This window comes from Alligator mississippiensis, chromosome 5, assembly GCF_030867095.1.
Source record: "Alligator mississippiensis isolate rAllMis1 chromosome 5, rAllMis1, whole genome shotgun sequence".
Lineage (NCBI taxonomy): Eukaryota > Metazoa > Chordata > Crocodylia > Alligatoridae > Alligator > Alligator mississippiensis.
Window position 1 is genome coordinate 54,518,934 of NC_081828.1, and position 23,175 is coordinate 54,542,108.

At 46.3% G+C, this 23,175-nt stretch overlaps 1 protein-coding gene across 1 annotated transcript in view; it reads right to left on the bottom strand.

Annotated features, from left to right (window-relative positions):
• COLGALT2 (collagen beta(1-O)galactosyltransferase 2) overlaps positions 1 to 23,175 on the bottom strand; it is a 116,350-nt gene that overhangs the window by 29,933 nt on the left and 63,242 nt on the right. Inside the window, exons 2-5 of the mRNA XM_006260628.4 lie at positions 11,067 to 11,177; positions 8,314 to 8,431; positions 7,272 to 7,406; positions 2,839 to 3,043 (exon numbers count right to left, since the gene is read on the bottom strand). Coding sequence (XP_006260690.3) covers positions 2,839 to 3,043; positions 7,272 to 7,406; positions 8,314 to 8,431; positions 11,067 to 11,177 — 569 coding nt within the window. The remainder of the gene's footprint in view (positions 1 to 2,838; positions 3,044 to 7,271; positions 7,407 to 8,313; positions 8,432 to 11,066; positions 11,178 to 23,175) is intronic.

Genomic DNA, 23,175 nt, shown 5'->3' on the forward strand with positions numbered 1-23,175 from the left:
GGTTGAGAATCACTGATCTAAACCCTGTTGAGCCAAGATATGCCTCTTTTCAAACACAGCAGTACCTAAGAAAGACAGCTATTAAGAAGCAAACCTTTCCAAAGAACTCCTGGAATTCAGACTCTGCTTTGAATATTTTTCAGAATTTTTACCAACTACTGAATATGGAGTATTTGACTACTGTTATTTAGCAATGAAGCTGACATTAATTTAGACCACTGTAACCCCCCCACTCTCCATCTGCCCCAAAAGTATCTGTTGAAACAAGAATGTGCCCCTTGGTCTGACCTGTGCAAAGCATGGGCTGCGCAGTCACAGTTCATAAGCTAAGGCACTCTCTCATGGCTCCAGCCCTTTATCACTTCTATGCCCTGGCCTGACAGATTTCCTATCACAACTGTTGAGGAATAATGAAACATGATTCCACATGGTTAAGCTGAAAGTCATGCTGAGGAGGAGATTTTCCTTTCCAAATCTAATGAATATTCCTGCTGAGCTGCCCTTGATTAAGGCCTTACAGGTGCAAAGAGGTAAGTAACTTTCTTCCTGACCCTTTTTTCTTCTCTGTTGTGGTTGCTGAGCTCTCAAAGTGTCTCTCACTTCATTTCCTCATGCTGTCTCCCAGAGGAAGCTGTTTACCATCCTTCACCTACTGCTCACACAGTGTTTTACTCTCTCAGAGCAATTGCTGATGCTAGGGCAAGAAAGTTATCAGCATTCTTAGGGTATGAACAGATGTCACATTTATCCTGAGACCAGTTGTGCCTGCATTTGCCCATGAACACAAAAGTCATGGTGCGGGCACTTCTTGCCCTTCCAATCTGATTTTAGTGAGCCACTGAATTCACTGCTGCTTTTCTGCCATTGATCCACTGACGGAATGGTTTACTTGAAATAAGTTTGCCTTTTATTTTAGTTATGAACGATCCCCCCATAAACCTTATAAGCACCTTGAACTTATTATTTGAACCTGTTTGGTGAATCCTTTGAATGGATCATAAGCAAGATTGCTCACTGTAAGTTACTGGTTATCTCTAAGAGGACACAGGAAATGTTTCCTGTTGCCTGACTGGATTTGAAATTGGAGGGGTAAAGACTCAGTACAAGGGGAAGAAATTTAGATGAAAAAAACCAAGAGTAAGAGAAGGTGACAGAGGAGCATCAAGGGGAGATGAGAGAGCTGAAACTCCTTGTGAGCTTGCAATGCAGCTAGTGGAGGCATGGCCTGTGACTGCCCATGGAGGCTGTAAACAGACTCCTCATTTGAGGTGATCCTGATGGTCCCAAGTTTTGACCCAGATCAAAACAAGAGTGACACAGCCAGGGGTGGATCCAGAAGGGGTACAATGGTGCAGACGCACCCCTCTTTTGGACATGGCCCTAGAAGCAGCAGCTGGGGATTTTTTTTCTCTTTTTAAGTCCACAGAAAGGTAAGAATCCCATATCACCCATCTCCTTACCCCTTCCCCTCTTCCTTAGCAGCACTATCCCCTCCCTCCTGTTCCCTCCCTCTCCCATCAGCCTTGGTCCCCATTGTCCTGGCTGATCCAGAAGTGGGGTAGGCGACAGGGGAGGCTCCAGAGTTGCACCTGCCTACTCCACCTGGAATCATCAGCAGCAGAGGTAGGTTCCTCCTCTCTTACCATCTTCTCAGGTGTTCTCCGTGAGCCTGGGAGCAAGCATAGGTGGTCAGGGAACCTGCTGCCACCACTGCTGCTGTCCCCTGCTGAGCCTGGCTGCAGCTTCTCTGGAGCCCTTCTTCTACATGCCTCCCAAACCACCACCCAGGAGGAACAGGCAGGAAGGAGGAACCTACCCGCTGCCACTGCTGTTGCTACTGTACCTGGCTGGAGCCAGGCAGGAGCAACTCTCTAACCTCCCTGGCTCCTGGTGCAGCAAAGGACAATGGGGATGGTGGCAGTGGAGGAGAAAAGTGGGAGGGCAAGGGGAGGAGATGCTCTGCTGAGAATGGAGGGGAAGGGAGCAGATGCCAAGAGCAGGGGAGTGGAATTCTTACATTTCTGGGGACTTCAACTCCTCGTTGCTGTTCCCGTGGCATAGCCTACCAAACCCAATGCAGGGAGCTGCAGCTGGGAGATGGGGTGCAGCCAGCCCTGTGGCCATGGTCATGTCTCCCACATGTCCCTTCATAAAATCCTGAACCCACCTCTGGACATGGCCATCTATGTATACAGCCCTGCCAAACTGCATTACTGTTCCTGTGGCAGCAAAAGCACACAGCCTGACAGGTTTGTCCCTGGAATCACCCGCAACTAACTTGAATGACCTGCAATTAGCTTGCAGTGCACACAATGATGTGGAGGGGGAGTGTTAGAACATTTCATCTTCAAGAGGATTTTGAAGATCCCAGGACAAAAGGTTTTCTCCCGGAAAAAGTGCAACAGTCTGTTTACAGCTGGAGTGTGTGTTTTGTAGACTACCGTCTCCAGAGCCATCATTCACCATTACTAAATGCATTCACAGTTTGAAGGGGCAAGGGTGTGGGAAAGGAAGGGAAACAGTAGTTACCAGAACAGAACACTGGAGGACTGTCAGAAGCAGCCTGAAAACTGGGCAGTTTCAGGCACAGTTCAGTAAGAACACAAGAATTTAGAAAGAAGTCTTACTATTTAAAAAAAAACCCTCCCCCTATCAAAAAAGCAAAACAAAACAAGAGTAGATAGAAACTGTACAGCATTGATTAAATGCTACTACAGTCAATTGGCAGAGAGGGTGTAAGTCAGGGCATAATTCAACCCACTGTTTTTAAAAATTAACCTCTTAACTATGGCAGGCCTTCGAGTTTAGTCTTTCGTCATTGTAAGTTCACAAACATACCTGCTTGGCGGCTGGAGAAGGCAAAGACAATGATGTCATCAAAATTCCAGGTGTAATCCTGATGCGGTGGGTAAAACATCAGCTTTTTCGAGGCCTCTTTCCTGAGGTCAATGAGGAATGTGGAGTGAACCATGGGGACAGCAAAACAGCCTCTCTTCTTCCATTCCCTAATCAGGGCATAATCTGGTGTCCTCCTGTAATAGCCCTGAAATGCAATGAGCCAGCAGTTTATGACCATGAGTCATTTCCATTTCACAAACATGTCCCTAATAAAATTGGATCGGACTCCCCCACCCGGTCCCAAATCTTTTAAAGCCTGGATTTGAAATTAAATTCTAAAAATAGACTTACTCATTATAATGGTCTAAATCAAATCCCTGGATACAAGCTCCACTCCAAACATTATAGTTCAAGTCTCTCTCCTGTTTAGGAGACGACAGAGATATGAGTTGCACTGCTGTACAGTTTCTTTGCAGCAAGGCCCAGCTGTTGCTATTTTAACCAACTCCCCCAAACCTGTACAAATCCCATGACTTATACCGAAAGGTAATAGGCACTTTACACTTCCAGTGATGATGATAGGAGCATATTGCGCTCAGCATCACACAAGATCAGGTCCTTAAACTTTTTGATTTAAAAGCCAAATATCCCTCTCTGGACTGAGCTGAGGAAATCCCTCAGGCAGGGAACACTGTGACCTTTATCTTGCTTCTACTGAAAGCTAAAAGTATTTTTGCCATGCCATAACAATTGGAAGAGGCCCTTTCTCAGAACTGTAATAGATTCTTCCAGTGCCAGATTTAGGTTTAAGCTACAGTTTAGGACCTCACAATACAAGGGGCCTCTAAATAAGAAAAAAACCTGAACTTTTTCAATTCTAATATGACAAATATATACATATATATGGCTCCATATTTATTATTCATATTGAGTTCATAAATTTGTGCAAAAATAACAATAATTCATCTTAAAATTTCATGAAAATCCATTTTTGAGGATTTTGTAGATTATTTTTATTGCATGGGGCCTCTAATTGCTAATAACAACTGGATATAGTTTAGGACCTCAGCATATCATAATCCGGCACTGGATTCCTCCCTTGGGACACAGGACATTGAATCTGCATATTTCCTCCATCCCCATGGCTACCTATGCCAGCCGGGGCATTTATCTCAGTAGAGGGCAGCTTTACTACGCAGCTGAGACTCCATAGGCACTTCACTAAGTGGGTGTGCCTGGGAGAAGCACTAAATCAGATTATATCACTGTATTCCCAAGTCAAGTAAGTCTTCCTTCACTCTGGGCTCACAACCCAGGCTGAGGTCCATAAGTCTGGTCTCTGCAGGTGTAATGCAACTAATACTATCACTGATGGAACCACTTGCCTAATAACTCATCCAAAAACAATGTCCTAATACACTAACTAGATGGTAGAACAAGGACAAGGGCCAAAATAAATCCACAGTGAATTCTGATCTTTACTGAAACAATGAATCACCAAAACATGCCAGTTAAATAATAATAATAAAACAGAATTTTCCATGAGTCTCCCAGGGAAAGAGAGAAGCCAAGTGCCTTTCAGTGCCTCATTCCTCGCTCTCCATAAAGATTGTGTCTGGTCAGGGAATCCTCCAGCTTGTCAGCTCTGCTGCCAAACATTCGGAGGGTTATTTTCCTGACAAGAAAATGTCATGCTGTCAGGCTGCTTGGGTTGCTACTGTTGTTCTCTGCACTGCTGTTGCTGCTCACTGTTATTTTTCAGCACATGCTCCAGCTGTTCCTCCTCCCCCAAAACGCCAGAGAGCATCTGACCAGTAGAGATGTGAAATCATTGGGCTGGAAGCACGGAAACAAGGCATGGCAAAAAAGGGAGGTTTTTGTTGTTGATGAGTTTTGCATTTTTTTAAACCAGGAAGGATTCTAGTTTTTCCTTTTCTTTATAGCCTTTTCTCAGCTAATGTCAAGAATTGTAGCAAAGTGGAAGCTTGTTATCAGGGGAACAAGACTGCAGGCCAAATCCTCAGCTTTTGCAAAACATCTGCTGTGAACTGAAGTCCACAGAGTGATGCTGGTTTTCCCCAGTTGTAAAACTGGCTCCCCTTTTTGTAAAGGCTTACTGAGACAATACTACCAGCGGATGTTTACGCATATCTTTTTAAACAATTTTCATAATCAATTTAATTGCTAATAAACTCAAGAATTTGGAAGTCCTAGGATGCTGTCCTGCAGCCTTCACTCTGGCCTGAAGCCCCAATGGTGTCACTAGGAATATCTGACTCAAGTAAATAAGACTTCTAGAACTGGGCACCGACTAAAAGAAGAGTAAAGGATTTTCCAGTTAGTCTCCTTCTAACACTAATAAAATCTGTAATAAATATCTGGAAGTGCCCTCTGGGTTTAAAGATGTTTTTATACATAGTGGGATCAACCATCCCTTTAAGAAAAGAGGTGTTGGGGAGGTGATGGGATCCAAGTTACTTGCTCAAAGTAATCATAGGCAAATGGGGATTCTGTGAAGAGCAGGGACCGACAGAAAATGGGAAGACGGAATCTGGGAAAGAAAAGAACATTTTTCCTAGGGCCCTGGCCCAGGAGCCATATGGTGGAGGATGGGACAAGGCTCCACTTTCCCACAACAAGACCAAGGAAGGCAGGGGGAAGAACAGCACAAAAAGCTGTCTGATCTCATTATGAAGTAGAAAAACAGAGGGGCTCTTCACCTGCATGCAACTGGAATTCCTTTAGTTGAGAGAAGAAGTGATCAGAGTCCTTTTTCCCAGACCATGAAGAAGGACGAAGAAGCACTCCTGGAGACCGTGGGGAGGAAGGACTTTTTGCTATCAAGACTTTGTCTTAGAGGCAGTATTGTTCTTGGGAAGCTTTTGTGGTCCACCCAGCTGAAGCTGGGCCAGGGATATTTAAAAGACCCACTGTAAAAGAGTGGTTGTGGGAAGTAAGCTTACTATACTGTATAATTAACTCTCTACCTAAAACTCATTTATAGATAAGGAGACATTTATCAGCTTTAAAATCTACTTCTGAATGTCATTATGGCCCCAAATTATAAACATTGCTGGCATATGCAGAATTTTTCTAATACATAACAAGTTATACACATGACATATATCATTCAAGGTGCAATTAACAGAAAAAGCCTGATTTTTCTCTCCTTCCCAGCAGGATAAAGCATGAGCAATTTCACTAAACTGAAGGGAATTAGCCAACTATTTAAATGTGATGTGGGCATAAGGAGAACCCTGCTCATATAATAGACAGCTGTATATATGAAGAAGAGAAAATTCTTCACTGGTTTGTGTCAGAATACAGGAAAACCCAGCCTAAAATTATGTATGACTGCTATTTTACTCCATCCGATTACACAAACATATGGAACTGCCTCAAATAAATGTTGGTGCCCCTGTGGGTATCCTGGTATTTTCTTACGTATTTTGTGGGATTGTACCATAATCCAGAATTTTCTGTTAGAAATACTGTCTCTTAAAACATGTTCAGCTTCTTCAGGCCTCAAGTTTTCTCTGACTGAAAGTTCCAGGTAAGGGAACACACCTTAGAAATGTGATTATTCTCTAAAGCTATATTCTACATTATTTAGTGCATCCTTACAGGTTAATTAAACCAAACAAAGCATAGTACAGATTGATTCTTATGTCCTTCTGATATCAGCCTCTGAGAACCCCAAAAACTAGGAACTTGGTTATTTGATATCAACAATGACAAATGACTACCGAGTTAACACTGCCCCAGTTCTAGTCTCTCTATTTTTCCTGTTTTTTTCACTATTAATTCCACTTCCCTACTCCTGGCCAAATGAGAACCCTTCCCCATCTTAGCATTTGTCTGAGATTGCATGCCCTTCAGAGCTCCTCACTCCCAGATGGGTGGAAATACTTATGATCCTTGTCCACTTCGCCACTCTTCATTATACGAGCTGGTTTCTGCCATAACAACAATGGCTTACAAAGCTAACTGGCACCTTCCTATTTCCCAGCATAAAGCAAGAGAGGAGAAGGATACAGGGGCAGATGGGAGGGGTGGCAAACATGAAAAGACACCTTCACCTTTGTATCTCAAGCCAGAGAAACACAGAACAGAACAAACTCTGGAAAGAAGCAGTCAAAGACTCTTATTCCCAGGCTTCTGAATAACTGGGTGGTCCTTTCCCCTTATCTCCAGGAGCCCCATGTGGCAACAATATTTGAGGAAGGAACTGGCTTAGCTGGCTGTGGAACAGTAGAAATCACTATTACTTGCATCAGAGATGAAGCAGTATCTCTTCAAAAAAGGGGGCGGCCTACACTACTAGGCAAAAGCCTTGCATTTTACAGGCAAACTTGGACTGAACAGAGCCCTTAAAATGCATATGTATAGGGTAACCACCAGAAGCTGTTCACTAATCAGAATGCTACACTTACCTGAGGAGTGATGCCACACCAGAAATTAGAATAGAGAGCACGAGACTCCAACATTGGTGCCACCACTGTCTTGTTCTCTGCTATCATCAGGTTCAGGGTCTGTGGGTTAGTGAGTAAGTTGTCAGCATCAACAAACTAGAAAAAGAAGAGAAAGATAGAAAAAAATATCAACACCTTAGATGAAGCAACATGCACTTGCAGTTTCCCTTCTTGGGGAGGGAGAGGCTTGATGGCTGCACATAACAGCAATGGGCTAGAAACATCTTTGCTTCCAAGTCCCCAGCTGGAATCCAACCCAGGTGGATGGTGACCAGAAACAGTTGCCATTTGATGGTTCCACAGTGGCCTTACATAAAATGAGCTGGTGGACAGGTGTCCAATAAGGCAAAGTATATCCAGTGCTGTGTGCCTCTATGGAAAGGCCATCACATAAAAAGAGAAACTGAACTTGTCTCCTCTCTCAAACACCCCCCCAAATCAATTATACTAGAACATGTGGAAGGAGATCGTGAGGGAGGCTTGTATTACTGGAGCCTATAGTGGATCAGTACATAGGAAAAAGACATGACAGCTCCTGGCATAGTATAATTATTCACTTCTGCTCTGAGGACTGCCTTCCATATCAGTTCTGCCAAACTACTTTCAGCTATCATCAAACGTCATTGATAAAGGTTAGGCTTCAGCCGGTGGACTCTTTAACAGAGCACCTATCACCTTCACTCATTTATACACCCAGGCCTTCAGCCTGCAATCAGATTAGTCTGGATGCTTCACTGTGATCATGCAAGCACAATCCTAATCAGCAGGGCTCCATCCAAGAGGCTGGTTCACGTGGATCTGATAGCAGCCTGCACCCTTACAAAACCTATCGCCAATCAGATCGCATAATGATACAGGTGTTTCTCAAACAGAATCCGAGCCAACAGAAGTGTTGTTATACTAATAAAAAAGGAACCTTTTGGCAGTTGCAAGCCCCTGGGTAGAATGATTGCCTGAAAACGTTCTGCCCAACTGCAGTTAATAAATCAAATCTCTCATTTACCAAGATGTAGTCTGACCACTTTTCTCTTGCAGTTCGCAGGGCAGCCTGCCTGAGCTTCATCACATGGGTAAACCTGGAGTTTGGCCAGTGTTTTGGACCAATTTCATCAGGGTAAGACCTAGAAAAGCAAGAAATGGTTACTGCAGCCATGTTTCATCCATGATACAGCCCCTATCTTTTAAGGTTCCTTTCTGCCTTCTGAATAAACAGTTACCTCAGGTGACCCAAGAGGTATGAAAGCAAAAATAAAAAGGCAGGTTCTAAGGAAAGACAATTCCAAGTTTATTCCCAGTATATGTACACAGGGCTGGAAAGAACACACAGTGCTACAGCATTTCCTGCCTAACACATGGTGAAAATGGGACTGTGTCAAAAAACAGCAGCTTCTCATTCAGTGGGTCAGATACCCACTTCCCTGCAGTGATGCAGATTTATACCAGCTGACAACTCATCCCCAGAGAAGTACGTATATCTTTATCACTTTGTATATCTGTATCATCTTTATCAGCTATGAAAGAGTCACCTGGATTCTACCATAACTTGTGCATCATTAGCAATTGTTTACTAGGGGCTACCATCTAACCTTGACTTTGAAATCAATGAGAATAATCACTGGAGTACTTATACACAATGCCTAATTGTTTCCAAGATCAGAGCCTGTGGTCTGATTGCAGAGTCTTCATCAATGAGGAGGTTGTGGGATATGGAAAGAAACCCCAGGCAAGATCCACAGAGGATATAAAATGGTGCGACTCCCCTGCCATGAGGGAGCAGTGACAAATGAAGCAGTGACAAGTGGTGCCAATTGGGGATCCAATCCCATAGTGGACAAACAGATTTTGCAAAACCTAGAGGTTGACAAGATTTAAACAAAACCCTAGTGGAAACAGAACTGTTTCTAAAAATTAGGCAAACATCCCCTTGCAGCTTTTGCATCAGTCAAACCACCCCAAAGAGAAAATGATTGCAAATAAACATGTTTTTAACTTCCTTCTCTAAGCTGTGAGATATGCAGAGAGTAAACCACATTAAATCTATAAATTAAATTAATTAGAAAAAATGCTTTGTCATAAATCTTTTCAGCAAACAGATGAGGATTTTTGTTCTTTAAACTCAATGGCATCTCTTTAAGTAATAATAAAGAGATTGTAAATCACCAAGAAGAGAATGTTGAAGAAAACTTGCTTCCTGGCTGGAAAGTTTTGAAATATTTCAAGCCAGGGACAGAGTTCTGATAAGGGTTGGAGAAATGGAGCATGATTTTCATTTCTCTCGGCAAATGAAGCACCAAGCACCTGAATGTTCCTGTGAGAATTCTTGGCTGGGCAATGAATGTAGTTTCAGCTGTTAAATGGCTGAATAGGGACTTCTTACTTTTCATAGATCCCAACCCAGCAGTCTTTAATTTTATGCATGTGAGCAGTCTTAGCAAAGCCAAGAATATGACTCTTGTCTTTAGTTGAGACCGAGCCTTGAAGAACCTGCAGGCAAACTCCATACCAGTCATTTCAGTAATTTAGTGTGTTAAATGCTTATTCCATCTGCAGCCTTAAAACAATGTAACAGCCATTAAGTATTGCTTACCTGACCGGAAGTTGTCTCAGCAGAGTCTCTGTACTGAACCAAAGGAAATTAATCTCAGTGGGGACTCTGTATTCAGGGCAAAATGAAGCTGTCCCAGGCAGGGACATCTTGAAAAGAGGAAAAGAATGGAAAAACCTCGGCCAGGGGTTTGAAATTCAGAGAGGGACAGTCAGGGAGAGCTCGTGAAAATCCCAGCTGCTGTATTGGCTGGGAGGGTTTCTTCAAAAGTGGGGAGTTTTCCCTGCCCAGGGAAAGGGGGAGAGAAGGGCTCATGCTGCAGGGAGAGGGCTGTGCACAGTGGCTTGCCCCCTGGAGCCCGCCAGAGCTGGGGTGAGCTGCCGATGGGGCAAAGGAGCACATGGGTTTGCTTGTAGGGAAGCAAACCACAGTTAGTGTGTAATTGGGCAAGGGCTGCAGGAGCCAAACCCAGTGCACCCATGTGCTCACCCATGGGAGAAGTGTATCTGCTTTAGCCTGCAGCCCACAGTGTACATTGTGTGCTGCAGGGACCCAGATGTGGGAGCAGCTGCCAGCAGTGCAGTGATGCCTGGGCTGACGTGGGACGACCCCAGCCACAAAGGACCCACCACATTGGGATGGGAGGAGGTGGGGATTGTGTGTAAATTCATTGTGCATAAAGGTCATTAGTAGTGTTTGTAAATAAGTATCCAATAGCTCATGTTGTAAATATAAATAATTTTTAGTGCTTCAATGTGTAATTATTGTTTACACTTCTCCTTTAACCTATATTACACCTGAGAGGTTATGAGTTTGTGAACTCTGTAGGCACCCAAGTAACTATCTCCATAGCACCAGTGTTCCTTTTGTGTACAGTATATAGAGTTATTTTGGTAGCAAGTTATAATTTGTATGTGCTTTAGTTATACCTTATTCTGTATATAACTGAATAATTCAATAGTATATAATTAGATATGTGTAAATAATTATATTGGTGGTTGCAAAGGGTTTGTAAGTGTAAAAGGTGCCCTCTCTGCTGGAAAGCCCCATTTCAGCTCCTAGGAGAGCCAAGTGAGGCTTATGCTACTGGGCACCTCAGGATTCCAACACTCGGATGTGGCACGTGGCTAGCGCCGTGTGCCAGGGTTACAATAATATTGACATTTAACCTCCAACAATGATTTCATTAAATAACTTGTTAAGACACTCACTCAGGCTCTTCCATAGGCCTCCACTCCACATAATGGTAGAGTTTTTGCACATTCTTCAGCCACTCTTTCAGGATTGCTGTTGTGTTATCAGTGTTGTGGTCAGTGGCTGCCCTGCAGAAAAAGAAGCACAAAAGACCCGTTAATATTGGCAGCAATTCAACACCAGGCAGAAGCTGGACAGCATGCTGACTGCACAGCATTGAGATCTGGCTCAAATGCAGAAATACTCTCAAAGGAGTGCACCTGGGTAAAGACTACCAACCCTGGCATGACTTTCCTTACCCCAGAGTATGCCAACTAGGAGCACAGAATATCTATATCTGGTTAGTTCTAAATCCAGGCAAATCCATGCAAATCACCATAATGATGGGCACCGTAGCACCTGTGAGACATCTAACAAAGCAGTCTCTCCATAGGCCAGCAGGGAGTTAGGTGTGATATGGACAACTTCTATGATAAATTCTCAGGCACAATGCAAATGCTGGTGCCTTACATGCAGGTAAAGGTTGGTCTTTAAAATGTCATAAAAACTACTTTCAAAATGCAGATACCTATATGTTCACCTTCTTTGTCTGATAAAAGCAATTAAAACCACAGTCCAAAGTCTGATTCACACAGGTAGACTCAGGTTCTTATATGGAGTCCACTCAAGTCAACAGAAGCAGGAGGGTCCCTGCCTGGATCTAGTTGTGCCCAGTTTCATAAGAAACATACAGCAATCAATGGTATAAGCTGCCATGTGAATCACTCTAGTTGTTTTGGGATCATGTCTCACAGAAACCTACAGTAGAGTTTGGCCCCTGATTTCAATGGGCACAGGTTCAGGCAATATGTACATATATGCAGAGCCCATGTCAGAAGATTGGGTATATAGACTGCAATTCTAGAAGTCCAATGTGCTTGTTCAGTTCAAGGTATCATCACTAAGTTGTTCTCTCTAGACATCCAGATCCTCGCTGAGCCTATTCACAACAGTCTATGTTGTCCTATAGGAACTGAAAAATGAAAGGAGCGTGCCTCATCTCTCCACACCTCTACCCCAGGCTGAAATGCAGTTGGCTGCAGGGTAAGAACTCCTCACTTACTGCCATAGGCTTAGCCCCCCCCAAATTGGGCCAGCAACAGCAGGTCCAGCGCCACCACAGCACCGTGCACAGTGCCCCTGCCATGCACTCTTTCGCCACCACGTGCACAGCACCAGCGCACATCAGCCCTGGAACGGCCCTGTGGCAGGGAGGGCAGGGTCAAGTGGACAGGCTCCACACTGCCCAGTCCCATCCCCTCCCCCAAAATGATATTTTCTAGTGCCGCTTATGCTTACTGCTGTGTAATAGGGATAATTATAGAAGCAGCTTGGAAAGCCAGTCACTTCCAATGTGTACCTTTTACTTAGCAAGGACCTCTAAAACCACTCTCTTCACAGACAGCCTGGGGGCGGAGGGGTTTTGAGAGAATGATGACCTGGGCAACAACATGCCATGCTACCCATCTGTACCACGGCCAATGGATGCAACAAGGCTGAGTAGGACAGAAAAATAGACTATGGGACCTGTACGCAGGGAAAGTAGCTCTTCATTTTTCTATTACACCATGATACTGAGGCAAGCAATCTGTAGCCTGTAGCATGTCTAGTGTAAAGTCTTGCTTTACGCTAGACTTGCAAAGACAGAGTCACATTCAATTAACACAGGGGTGGGCAAAATGGTGGCTCCATCTGGCAGCTAGACTCCATTTCCCAGCAAGCCCTGCCCACTTTGCTGTGGCCAGTTTTCATAGAGACCCCAGCAGCAGCGGCGCCATGACAGTGTGGGGCTAGGGTTTCCATGGAGACTGGCCCCCGCAAGGCTGGCAGGGTGCACAGCTGAGGGGGATGGGAGTGGCTCTGTGGCCAGGGCTGGAAACTTGAGGTGGTGACGGTATGGTCTGGAGCCAGGGCAGAGCTGCAATCTGCTTGCCCGCATGCCCTGGGCTGGGACAACGCTGTCACTGCCAAAAGATCCTACCCCTGGAGCAAATCCCTGCCCAACTGTATGCCCTGCCCGCGCTTCTGGGACTGGTCTCCATGGAAACCCTGGTCCTGTGCTGTCATGGTGCCACTGCTGCTGGAGTCTCCATAGGAACTGGCTGCTGCAACATGGGCAGGGACTGCTGGGAAAAAGGAGTCTGTTGCAGGCCTGATCTTGTCTGCGGGCCAGACTTTGCCCACCCCTGAACTAACATGCGGCAATGACATCAATGCTAGGCTACCCACCCATGGAAAGGTTTTTTTCCCAGGGAAGTGGGAGGGGGCTCTACAACAGGTAGCACATGCAACATGCAAGAAAAAGGTATACCACACCTTTAACTGGACCCACAAGCTCATGTATCAGCAGAGGAAACTCAGCTGTGCATGCCCTCGAAGCAGATAAAGAGTACCACTTACAAAATGCATTGCAGGAAAACAGAAACTGCCTAATCATAAGGAATGAAAAAAGTTTTGCTGGTGCTGCTGGTTACCCTCATGTTACACATAACAGAGCATCCCTCATTTCAGAAGTGGTACCACTAACTTCAGGAAGCAAGACGGAGGCATAGGTGGCTCGTCCTGTGGGCAGTGGTGGGGGCTGGCTCCTTACCGCTGCATACACTCCCAAGGAGGGTATGGGGGGCACATGCCCCCCTGATTTATGTGCAGGGCAGAGGCGGGTTGCCCACTGCAAGCTCAGGGCTCCCCACCCTGCTGCCCTCCCCCCAGGGCCTCTGGGGCCCAGTGGATAGGACCCGATGCAGCAGGGCAGAATAGGGCGGGGAAGCTCAGTGCCACTGCCATGAGTCCCACACTGCTCTGGCGAGGTGCCTCCTTCCCACTCAGTAGCGTGGAGTTGTGCCCCCCTGTGCTGTTAAGCAGGCAGGGGGTGCCTTGCCATGGTGGTGTGGGACTCTCAGCGGCGGCACCAAGCTTCAGCACCTGGCCCTGCTCTGAACTGTCATGCCACTAAATCAAAAAAGAGATTTTACATCTTACAAAACCAATAGTCTTGAGGATGGGGGAGGTTTGTGTGGCACAGGGAAGATTGAAGTGCTCAACTCCCATGACAGTTAGGGATAGAAGTTACACATAAACCAGTTTAAGTGATCAGGAACCAGCTTAAACCTGTAACAAAACAGACATTCAGTGGACTTAAATCAGCTTCAAAATGGCCTAAACTGGTTTAAGATAAACCTAGATGGATGTAGTATTAGACTTAACTGATTTAGGTCAAACCAGTTTATGGAACTTCTGCCCCAGATCCCCTCCTGATTCAAGTGGACTCTCAGTCCTCCAGCATCCCAGGATACTGTGAAGCCCTGGGCTGCGCTCTCTACTCCAGCAGAGCAGGGCTGGTCCCGCCGCCAGCTGCCAGCAGGGACTTTTCCATCCCCGCAGCTAGGAGCCAGGCCGATTTCCCCCAGCCCCACCCCCACCGCAACCAGCGGGGTCAACCTGGCTCCCAGCTTGGGCAGGGGGAGTAAGGTCCCCACTATGGGCTTCCCTCCCCACCCCCCCACCACACCCCCACCGTGCCGATGCAGGCAGGGGGGAAGCCCACAGTGCGGACTTTACTCCCCACACCCAAGCCAGGAGCCAGGCCAATCCCCCAGCCAAGGAGAAGGCACGGTGATCAGCTGGCTATGCCCCCTCCTAGGCCAACAGGCCGGTTGAGGAGGGAATGGAGGGGAAAAACAGCACTCCTGCCCTCCACCCGGCTCCAGACCCCCAGCTGGGCTGTGCCTGGCGCAGTAAAGAGGGAAGCCTGTAGTGGGGACTTTACTCCCTCCAACTGAGCTGAAAGCCAGGAGTCAGACTGATCACCTGGCCACACACCCTCCTCAGCCAGCAGACTGGCTGAGAAGGGAGCGGGGGGGGGGGGGGGGGGGGGGGGGGAACGCCCCTCCCCACTCAGCTCTACAGCCAGGTTGTGCCCAATGTGAGCAGTGAGGGAATTCCCTCCCCCCAGCAGGCCTGCCAGCCAAGGAGAGAGCATGGCTTGGTGATTAGCCTGGCTCCCAGCTTGTGTGTGGGACAGTAAATCCCCCAATGCAGGCTTCCCTCCTTCTGCTCCCATGCCGAGCACAGCCCAGCTGGTGGTCCGGAGCTGGACACGAGGGAGGGGGGCATTTTTCCCACCAGCCAAGGAGCAGGTGTGGCTAGGGGATGTGCCCAGTAGGGCTGTGCAAAGCTTCAGTAGCCAATTGGATTCAGACATGATGCGGCAGCTGAATCTCCAAATCCAAATCGAATTGGGAGACCCATTAATCTCTCCAAATCGAATCGGAAGCCTCCAAATTGATTAAAAAAGATGCAGATTCGGCCATAGACTGTACAGGTAAGTACTAGGCAATGCCTGTGGGAGCAGCTAAGGGAGCAGCCAGCAATCCCGGGTCATCTGGCTGCTCCCACCGCCAGGACAAGGCAGGCAGTGCCAGAAGCTGTGGAGGCTGGGAGGAATGAACGGGGGGAATGGAACCGGGAACTGGAGAATTGAACTGGAAGCTGGGGGGAAGCCCCTATTCGTTCCCCCAGTGCCCGCTCCTTCCCCCCAGCCCCCATGGCTTTTCCCAGGGCTGCCAGCTCAAGCCACGGCTTGTTCAGCTGCTCCCCTAGCTGACCCGCTTCGGGGCGAGGCAGGCAGTCCTGAGAGAAGCCATGGGGGCTGGAGGGAATGATTGGGAGCTGGGGGAATTGAACCAGGAACTAGGGAGATGCCAGCTGGGGAATCCGGTGCCTAGGGTTTCTCCCCATACCCACTTCTCAGTTGGCCAGAGGCTCAGGAGAGGGTGTGGCTGGGGGAATTGCTGGGCTCCAGGCTCTCTGCAGTGGCCAGCAGGCTGGGAGGCCTGCTTTAGTGTCCCCCAGCTATTGGCATGGACCACTGCAGGAGTCTGGCTGCCTTTTCTGGCTTATCGGTTCAATCCAGGCAATTCAGAGAAACCTGCAAATCGATTCAGCCTCCAGCTTTTTGACTGTCTGTACTTGGCCTTAAAATACACCTAGGTACCAAACTCCACACTTTGGAAACTTCCATCCATTTTTTCCATTGCAGAGTAAGAGAAGAAAGGGAAATAAAGAAGGCCTGATTAAAGTTTGAGGAGAGAATGTGAAGCTTTATTAAAGTTTGGGGAGAGAAGGTGAAGCTTTGGCTCTACCATAGACCAGCCCTTTATTTACCCTTGGGCTGCTCTCTCACTCTAAGCCACTGTTAAGCGTGAATGCTTTCTCCATTCAGCCCTACAAAAGAAGCTGACACACACGACCCCAAAATGTCAGCCTCAATTGATGCTCACAGGGAGATCAGAGTGAGTGAAACAGAAGACCAAGATAGTTGTTAATAAATGAAGAGCAATTTCCTATCAAAAAAATGATCAGGAGCTGTTCAACAGCTGTGAAAGTGATTTATAGGAAAGGAGAACTGCCTTGAAGGCTAGAAAAGCAACTCTCCCTTAGGAATTAAATGATGACTGGCTGAAGGGATATTCTGATGGGTTTAGGAGGCATACATAAAGATCTCTATTCAGCAGCTGGCTTTCACTAATATCAACAATCCTTGCTCCCCTCCAGCCCACACAGCAAGGGGATGGAAGTCCTTTGAGGCCTTCATTTAGTATGGAGGTAGGCCAACAGGGCTGTACAATTCTACAGGGGATGCTCACAGATGCATTTATCTTTAAAGAGGTGCAGCCCACACAGATTACATGGCCAGAACACAATTCTCCAGCTTGAGCCAAGACAGAGCTCCGTTGTTTGTCACGTTAAAGTCAAAACTTGACTTATGCTGTACCTGATGCTGAAGTGACCGTTCATAACACTTCAGTCAACACAACCAGCAGTTTATATAAAGCGTATTTGTGTTCCCAGTCCAGCATGTAGGGGACAAGCATTCTCTTTGCAATATCCACCATAAAAATTTGCACTAGCTGACAACCTCCAAAGACGGATAAGGAGGTGAAGCAGGATGAAGGCTGGTAGCATCTCTGGATCAGCCTAGAAGTCACTGTGGGGGAAAATGCATTGCTGCTGTGTACACTACACCTGCTTTGTTGGCAAGTAGATAAATCCTGTTCCTGCTGGACTTGTGCAGTGTGCAATGACTTCACAAAGACAAGAATTTGGCTCATATAAAGGGCTCTAGTCTCCAGGATGTATAAGTCTTAAGCTTGCAAGTCAGTCATACAGACTGCTGACAGACATGGAAAAACCCCCCCAACCCAACAATAGGGCTTTAACAGAAGACGAGCTGGGTCAGTTTGACCTGGTTCACCCAACATCTGTACACATCAGGTACTTCAGGAGGGCTTTCTGGTACTCTTACCTAATAGCTGATTTAATTTTTCCATGTCTGTCAGTGGCCACAGTTTGTGTAACCTAGGGCAGTGTTTCCCAGGCACAAGGCACACTTACATTAATAACAATTTTCCATGGCTCACCTGTTAAGGCATTCCCCATCCTCATACCTATTATAGCTCATTGCCATTGCAAAATTCCACGGCACACCTGTTCATTTCTGACAGCACACTTTTGTACCACGGCACACTGGTTGGGAAACACTGGCCTAGGGTATGACTAGCAATCTGGGCAATATTTATTTTTCTAATTTATTGCTATAAAATCTTAATTGCTCTTGAAAGTGATTCTCAATAGTTTTCTCAGAAGTATTTATGTTCAATGCCATTCAATGAAATCTGTGTGTTCCTACCCCATGCAGTGATATCTAAGATAGTATATTATGCTTATGTACTTAGAATGAAATATAACTCATGTGCCTCCAGTACTGCTGTATGGAAACTGGAGATACCATTTTGTTTGTTTGTTTGTTTTTAAAAGACACAACCACTGACTTTAAAAAAAATCCAACCCCCCCTCAAAAACAAAACAAAAAAAACAAACAAAAAAAGGATTTATACTGGCAGCCATGAGCCCATGCAAGTGTGTCAGGTTTGTCATTATAAGCTCTGTTTTTCTGTAATCACATGGAAAATCATCAGAGTGTTCATTCTTCAGTCTGGCTAGACTGAATGGTTCAATGGATTAGTAAGGTAATACAGAGTCTTGTAACTTCACCTCCCCAATTCATCCTTCTGCTAGGTTTCTCTCACTTTGCTGTCTAGTGGCATACGCACAATAGTCAACCATGCAGATGGGGTTTTAATGTACCCAACAACAATTTACATTTTTAAAAGTCATCATGAATGGACCTCAAGAGTAAACAAGGTTCTTTTGGAAACAACAATGAAGCAAGCAGCTTGATATTTTGAATGCAGCGATGGAGTGTATTGGCATTATTTGATTTTGAGTGTACTGGTATTTTTATTGGCCTGGACACAGCTTTTAATGGGCTCTTCTGAATGGCAGACCACTTTTAAGTTTAAGTTTACAGCACAGTTAAAACCTAGCACACAATTCTCATGAAAGGTCACCAGAACCCTAGTAAAAAGGCCATCACCTAAGCAGGGAGTGCGGTCCATCAAGGGGTACACCAGTGTTCTCAGGGGGTGCACATGCACCCCCTACACATTGCCACTGGATGACGAGAATGCTCTGTGTCAGTGTGTTGCTCTCAGTACTTGTCATAGGGAATTAGGATTCTCTTGACAAAAGTCCTGGTACAAATCTACACTAGTTGACAGTCTTCAAAAACAGATTGAGAGGTGGGGGAGGAGAAAGGGAATCGCAATGGAGTCAATTCATACCCTGCATGTATTTAGAGCCCCTAAATCAGGGGACCCCGGATTCTACCCACCCAAGCACTGCACTGAAACAAATCAGCAGGAGCAGCCCCTGATTTGCATGAGGTAAGGCATGCAAATTTATTTAAATTAGATTGGAATGGCCTATACTGAACCTACTGAGCTCATTTACAACCAAGGTAAATCAAAGGACAGGGCAGACAAGGCAGCTCACTGCATTCATCAACTCTGACTCAGACTACTTTCATTTTCAGTATAAAGAAGAGCCGCATAGACTACGTGTTCTATCCTGACCTAACCTGACCTTCAGATTAAGCTGCTTAGACCAAGACTGGGCATTTCATGCTAAAAGCTGCAGTCTGCATGGCTGGTTATACTAAAAATGACAGTGGCCTGGGGCTAAGTTTATGAATGCAGTGCGTTGTTTTGGCTCTCAGGTCTTTTGATTTATCTTAATTGTAGCGGAATAAGCATATACAGTAATGGCAACCCAACACAGTAAAAAGAAGTCATGAGACTGACTTAAAAATCATGTTTACTAAAATACTAAATCTGGGGCTCTTTTTCTCTGCATGAGGTGGGCAACTGGGTCATATTTTCTAAGTTTCTCCATTTTTTTTAAACAACAGCTGAGACTCTCACCTAACAAATCATCTCCATTGCACTTAGCTTGTGCTATAAAGTATGATATGAAATACTACAAAATAATTATAATAACAACAGGCGTGGGCAAATCTATAGAGCAAAAGGTTGGGGGAGCGCATCAGATTTTTCTTTCCTATTAGTTTTCCTTTTCAGAAGTTTTTCATTGACACCAATGAGCTTTATTGGTGCAGGCCCATAAAGCATTAAGATTATGCAGTATGGTTGTAACAGGAGTGAAGTCAATCATATAACCCCCATTCAGTTCATCAAGAGAAGGACCATAAGCAATTTTATTTGACTAGGGTCTAATAAATATCCGTATTCTCGAACATCTGGCAGACAGTTCAAGCAATAACACGCTCTGTTTGTGTGTACACACAAGGGAGAAACTTTAGCAGTGATTCTCTTCTGAAAGGGTTAAGTCATCAGGGATCCTGGTGTTCCTTGTTTAAAAATTGCAAATTCACTGATAAAAACACCCCAAATTCTCTCATTAAAATACCCAAAATCTGTATTCTTCTGCCATTAAAATGAAACACCACTAAATATATACAGAGTGAGAGAAGTTGGGCAATGTTTTATTGATGTATTTATAATTTTAAAGCAATTTGGAAGCCTACCAGTGCCTCTTGTCATCGTAATACAATTAATTCTAAATATCTATACACTTTGGCATTTGCTTTTGGTTTTTTTATCAGAAAAATCAGAGCTGCTCCTGCTTTTTCGCTTACCAGGATATGAACAGCTGTAGCTGGACTTGCAGCTGCTTTGTGGCACTGAGCAGCACAGATATGCCAGTGCCCTGCCTATGCCCTCGCCCCTCACTTCCAACCTACAGCCCTGCCAGTGCCCCTTCACTCCTGCCTGCCCCCCACTACCTCCCTCCTGGCAGCAGCTCTGTCCTAGCACCAGGACATGGGTCCAGCTGCAGCTGTCCCACCCGCTGCTTTGTGGCTCTGAGCAGTGCCAGCCCTTACTGTTCTGCTCCCTGCACCTGTGCCCAGATGCCAGCCATCCCCATGCCATCCCTGGGAAGCCCTCAACTGGGGCTCAGGGACTGGGCTGGGCAAGTCCCTTCCCTTCCAAGCTGGCTTCCCCCTGCCCAGGCTGCTCCTGGGGGGCAGGAGGGCACCAAGCCTGGCTCTGGTGGCTTCTCCTACGTGGAGTGCTCCTCCATTCTCCACCCCCATCTGTCTTTCTCACACACCCCCCTGTTGCCACCCCTGGCCCATCACATACACCCACAGACCCTGTTGCTACCTTATTCCCACCCATCACCCACCCCTGCTGCCACTTCCACCTCTCCCCTCAATCCATCACATTTCCCAAGTGGTTCCTGGCACCAGGACATCCCCACCCCACCCCCAGACTGGGGCTGCATGTCTCTGCACTGGAGTGCGCACAGGGCAAGTGTGCAGTATGGCAGTTGCCCCTGCAGCCGCAACTCCTGCCAGCAGGTCCCGTCCCGTCTAGCAGCTGGGCATGCAGGGTGTGAGATTTGTGGGGAGGGATGAGGTGTTTGGAGGTGGGGGTAGGGAAGAGGTGTGGGGAGTGGGTTTTGTGGGTGGGGGTAGGGGTGTGGAACGGGGGGGCGGGGGGGAGGTGTGGGGTGTGGAGTTTGTGGTGAGGAACCACCACATGCCTGCCCCAACCCCCAGCACACAGCCCCCACCGCCAGCAGCGGGCCCTTGAGGTGCTCATGGCCTGCTGCAAGCAGAGTCCCCTGATAGCTACATGCAGAATACAGAGCCAGTCCAGCCCACTGGTGCACACCTTCACACAGGACCAGGCCTGCTCATGCAAGCATCTGGGTCTCCCAGCACTGCCAGCAGGAGCTGTACGCCATCAGGCCAGGCTGGTTCCTGTCTCCACGTGCCTGCCACATGAAGGCAGAAGCTGGCCCAGCCTGATGGTGTGTGGCTCCTGCCTGTAGTGCAAGCCCTGGCTTGCAGCAAAAGCCAGCCTGGTCCTGCTTGAAGGTGTGCATCAGCGGGCCAGGCTGGCTCTGTGCACCACATGTAGTTCCTGGGACTCAGATGGTGCTGCATGCTGCCAGGGGGCTCTGCCTGCAGCAAGCCATTAACACCTCACGGGTCCACTGCCGGCTGCTGTCACCAGTGGTGGCGAGGGCCGTGCACCATGGGGAGGGCAGCGGGCCCACCCCTCTCACAGAATGCCCCCACCCCACATCCCTGTTTACCAGGGGCAGAGGCTGTCCAAGCCACTGTTGCCAGTTTCTATTTCTTCCAGCATGCTGAGTCAGCATGCTGGAACAGCGGGGCCATGAGGTAGGCATAGAGATAATCTAGCCAGGTGCTAGATTATCTTCTTGGAGGACCCAGCTTCCACTTGGGGCACACTCCAGGCATACACCCTGTATTGCTTTTTTCAGCTTGTTTTCTTTTGATACCAGGTTTCCCCGATATCAAACAGAGTCCGGGAACATTTTTTAGGTCATGGCATGCCTCCTGTGGCATCTCAAACAGCTTTGGTACACTGCAACAGACATGTGCTCACTCGTGTGGACGCAGCCACTTAGTCCAATATGAGAATAAGTAGTTTTAATTTAGCTTAAACCCATTCCCAAATGACAGACACTGTACCAAAAAGGTTACCCTTATACTGGAATAAGACTGTTCATATTGGGGACAGAACCTTGTCAGTTTAAATTCTTATTTAAGTGTATACTGGTATAAATTTTCCACAGAGACAAGCTCTTATTATCCAAGTTAAGTACAAAAAAAACCTCAAAAGAATTCAAGTACCACAAATGGTGGTAAAGCAAGCAAGTGGTCTTAAAATACTGAATTGTAATTAAATAATGTACTAACACAGGCTAGGAAAATTTCTTGTTTAAATAGTGCATAATATTTTTAGTCCAATAATGTCTTTTTAAATTTTGCGTATTTCTGTGCATGCACATGTGCATGTTAATTTATATATACTTATATTTTGGCAATTCTATTTTAGGCAAGGAGTGAGGGGAGACATTAGGAAAAAAATACACCAGCATTTCACTTCTTCACACCCAGTTTTGAACTCCCAAGTTATTTACAATTTATTTACCTCAAGTATGGTGTCAAGGGAACATTAGAGAATAATTTCTTGTTTTCTGCTACTGTAGGAAAAGTACTGTAGGACAAAAGGGATACTGTGCAGCTTTTAGCTTTCCAATTTATGTGCAGCATTTTAACATGTGTTGTGGAAAATTCTAACACAAAGGGCCCGTAGTAGTTTTCCTACCAAATTCAATATTCACTAACTCTTCAGTTTAGTCAACTGGGAGACAGAGTTTTAGGGATGGTTTGTTTTATAATTTTAACATAGCATTGGAAAGTCAACTGACAACAGTAATTGTTTACCAAAATAGAAGTGATTAGTTCCTGTTTTAAAATTGTACATGTCCTCTGATTTAGACATGTAACTTGTTTTTGAAAGGCAAAATGAAGAAAAAATCTTTCTTCAAAAAATACCAGTGAGTTTGGTATTTTTGCAGGGAAAGCACAGGCAGCTGCAGTGATGGGAGGCAGCAGAAACCAGTAGCTGCTCTGTTAACCCCCAGATGTGGCAGGCACTACTCGCCGAGCCAGACTGCTTGGCCCTTCTCTTCTTGAGCTGAGCAGGGTGGGCAGCCAGCCGTGCCTGCCAGGTCAGCTGAGGGGCCTGATCCTAGCCAGCAGCACAAGGCCAGCTGAGGACATGATCTTACTGGAGCCAAATTGCACAGCCCCCCTGTATTCTACCTAGGTGGGCCCTGATC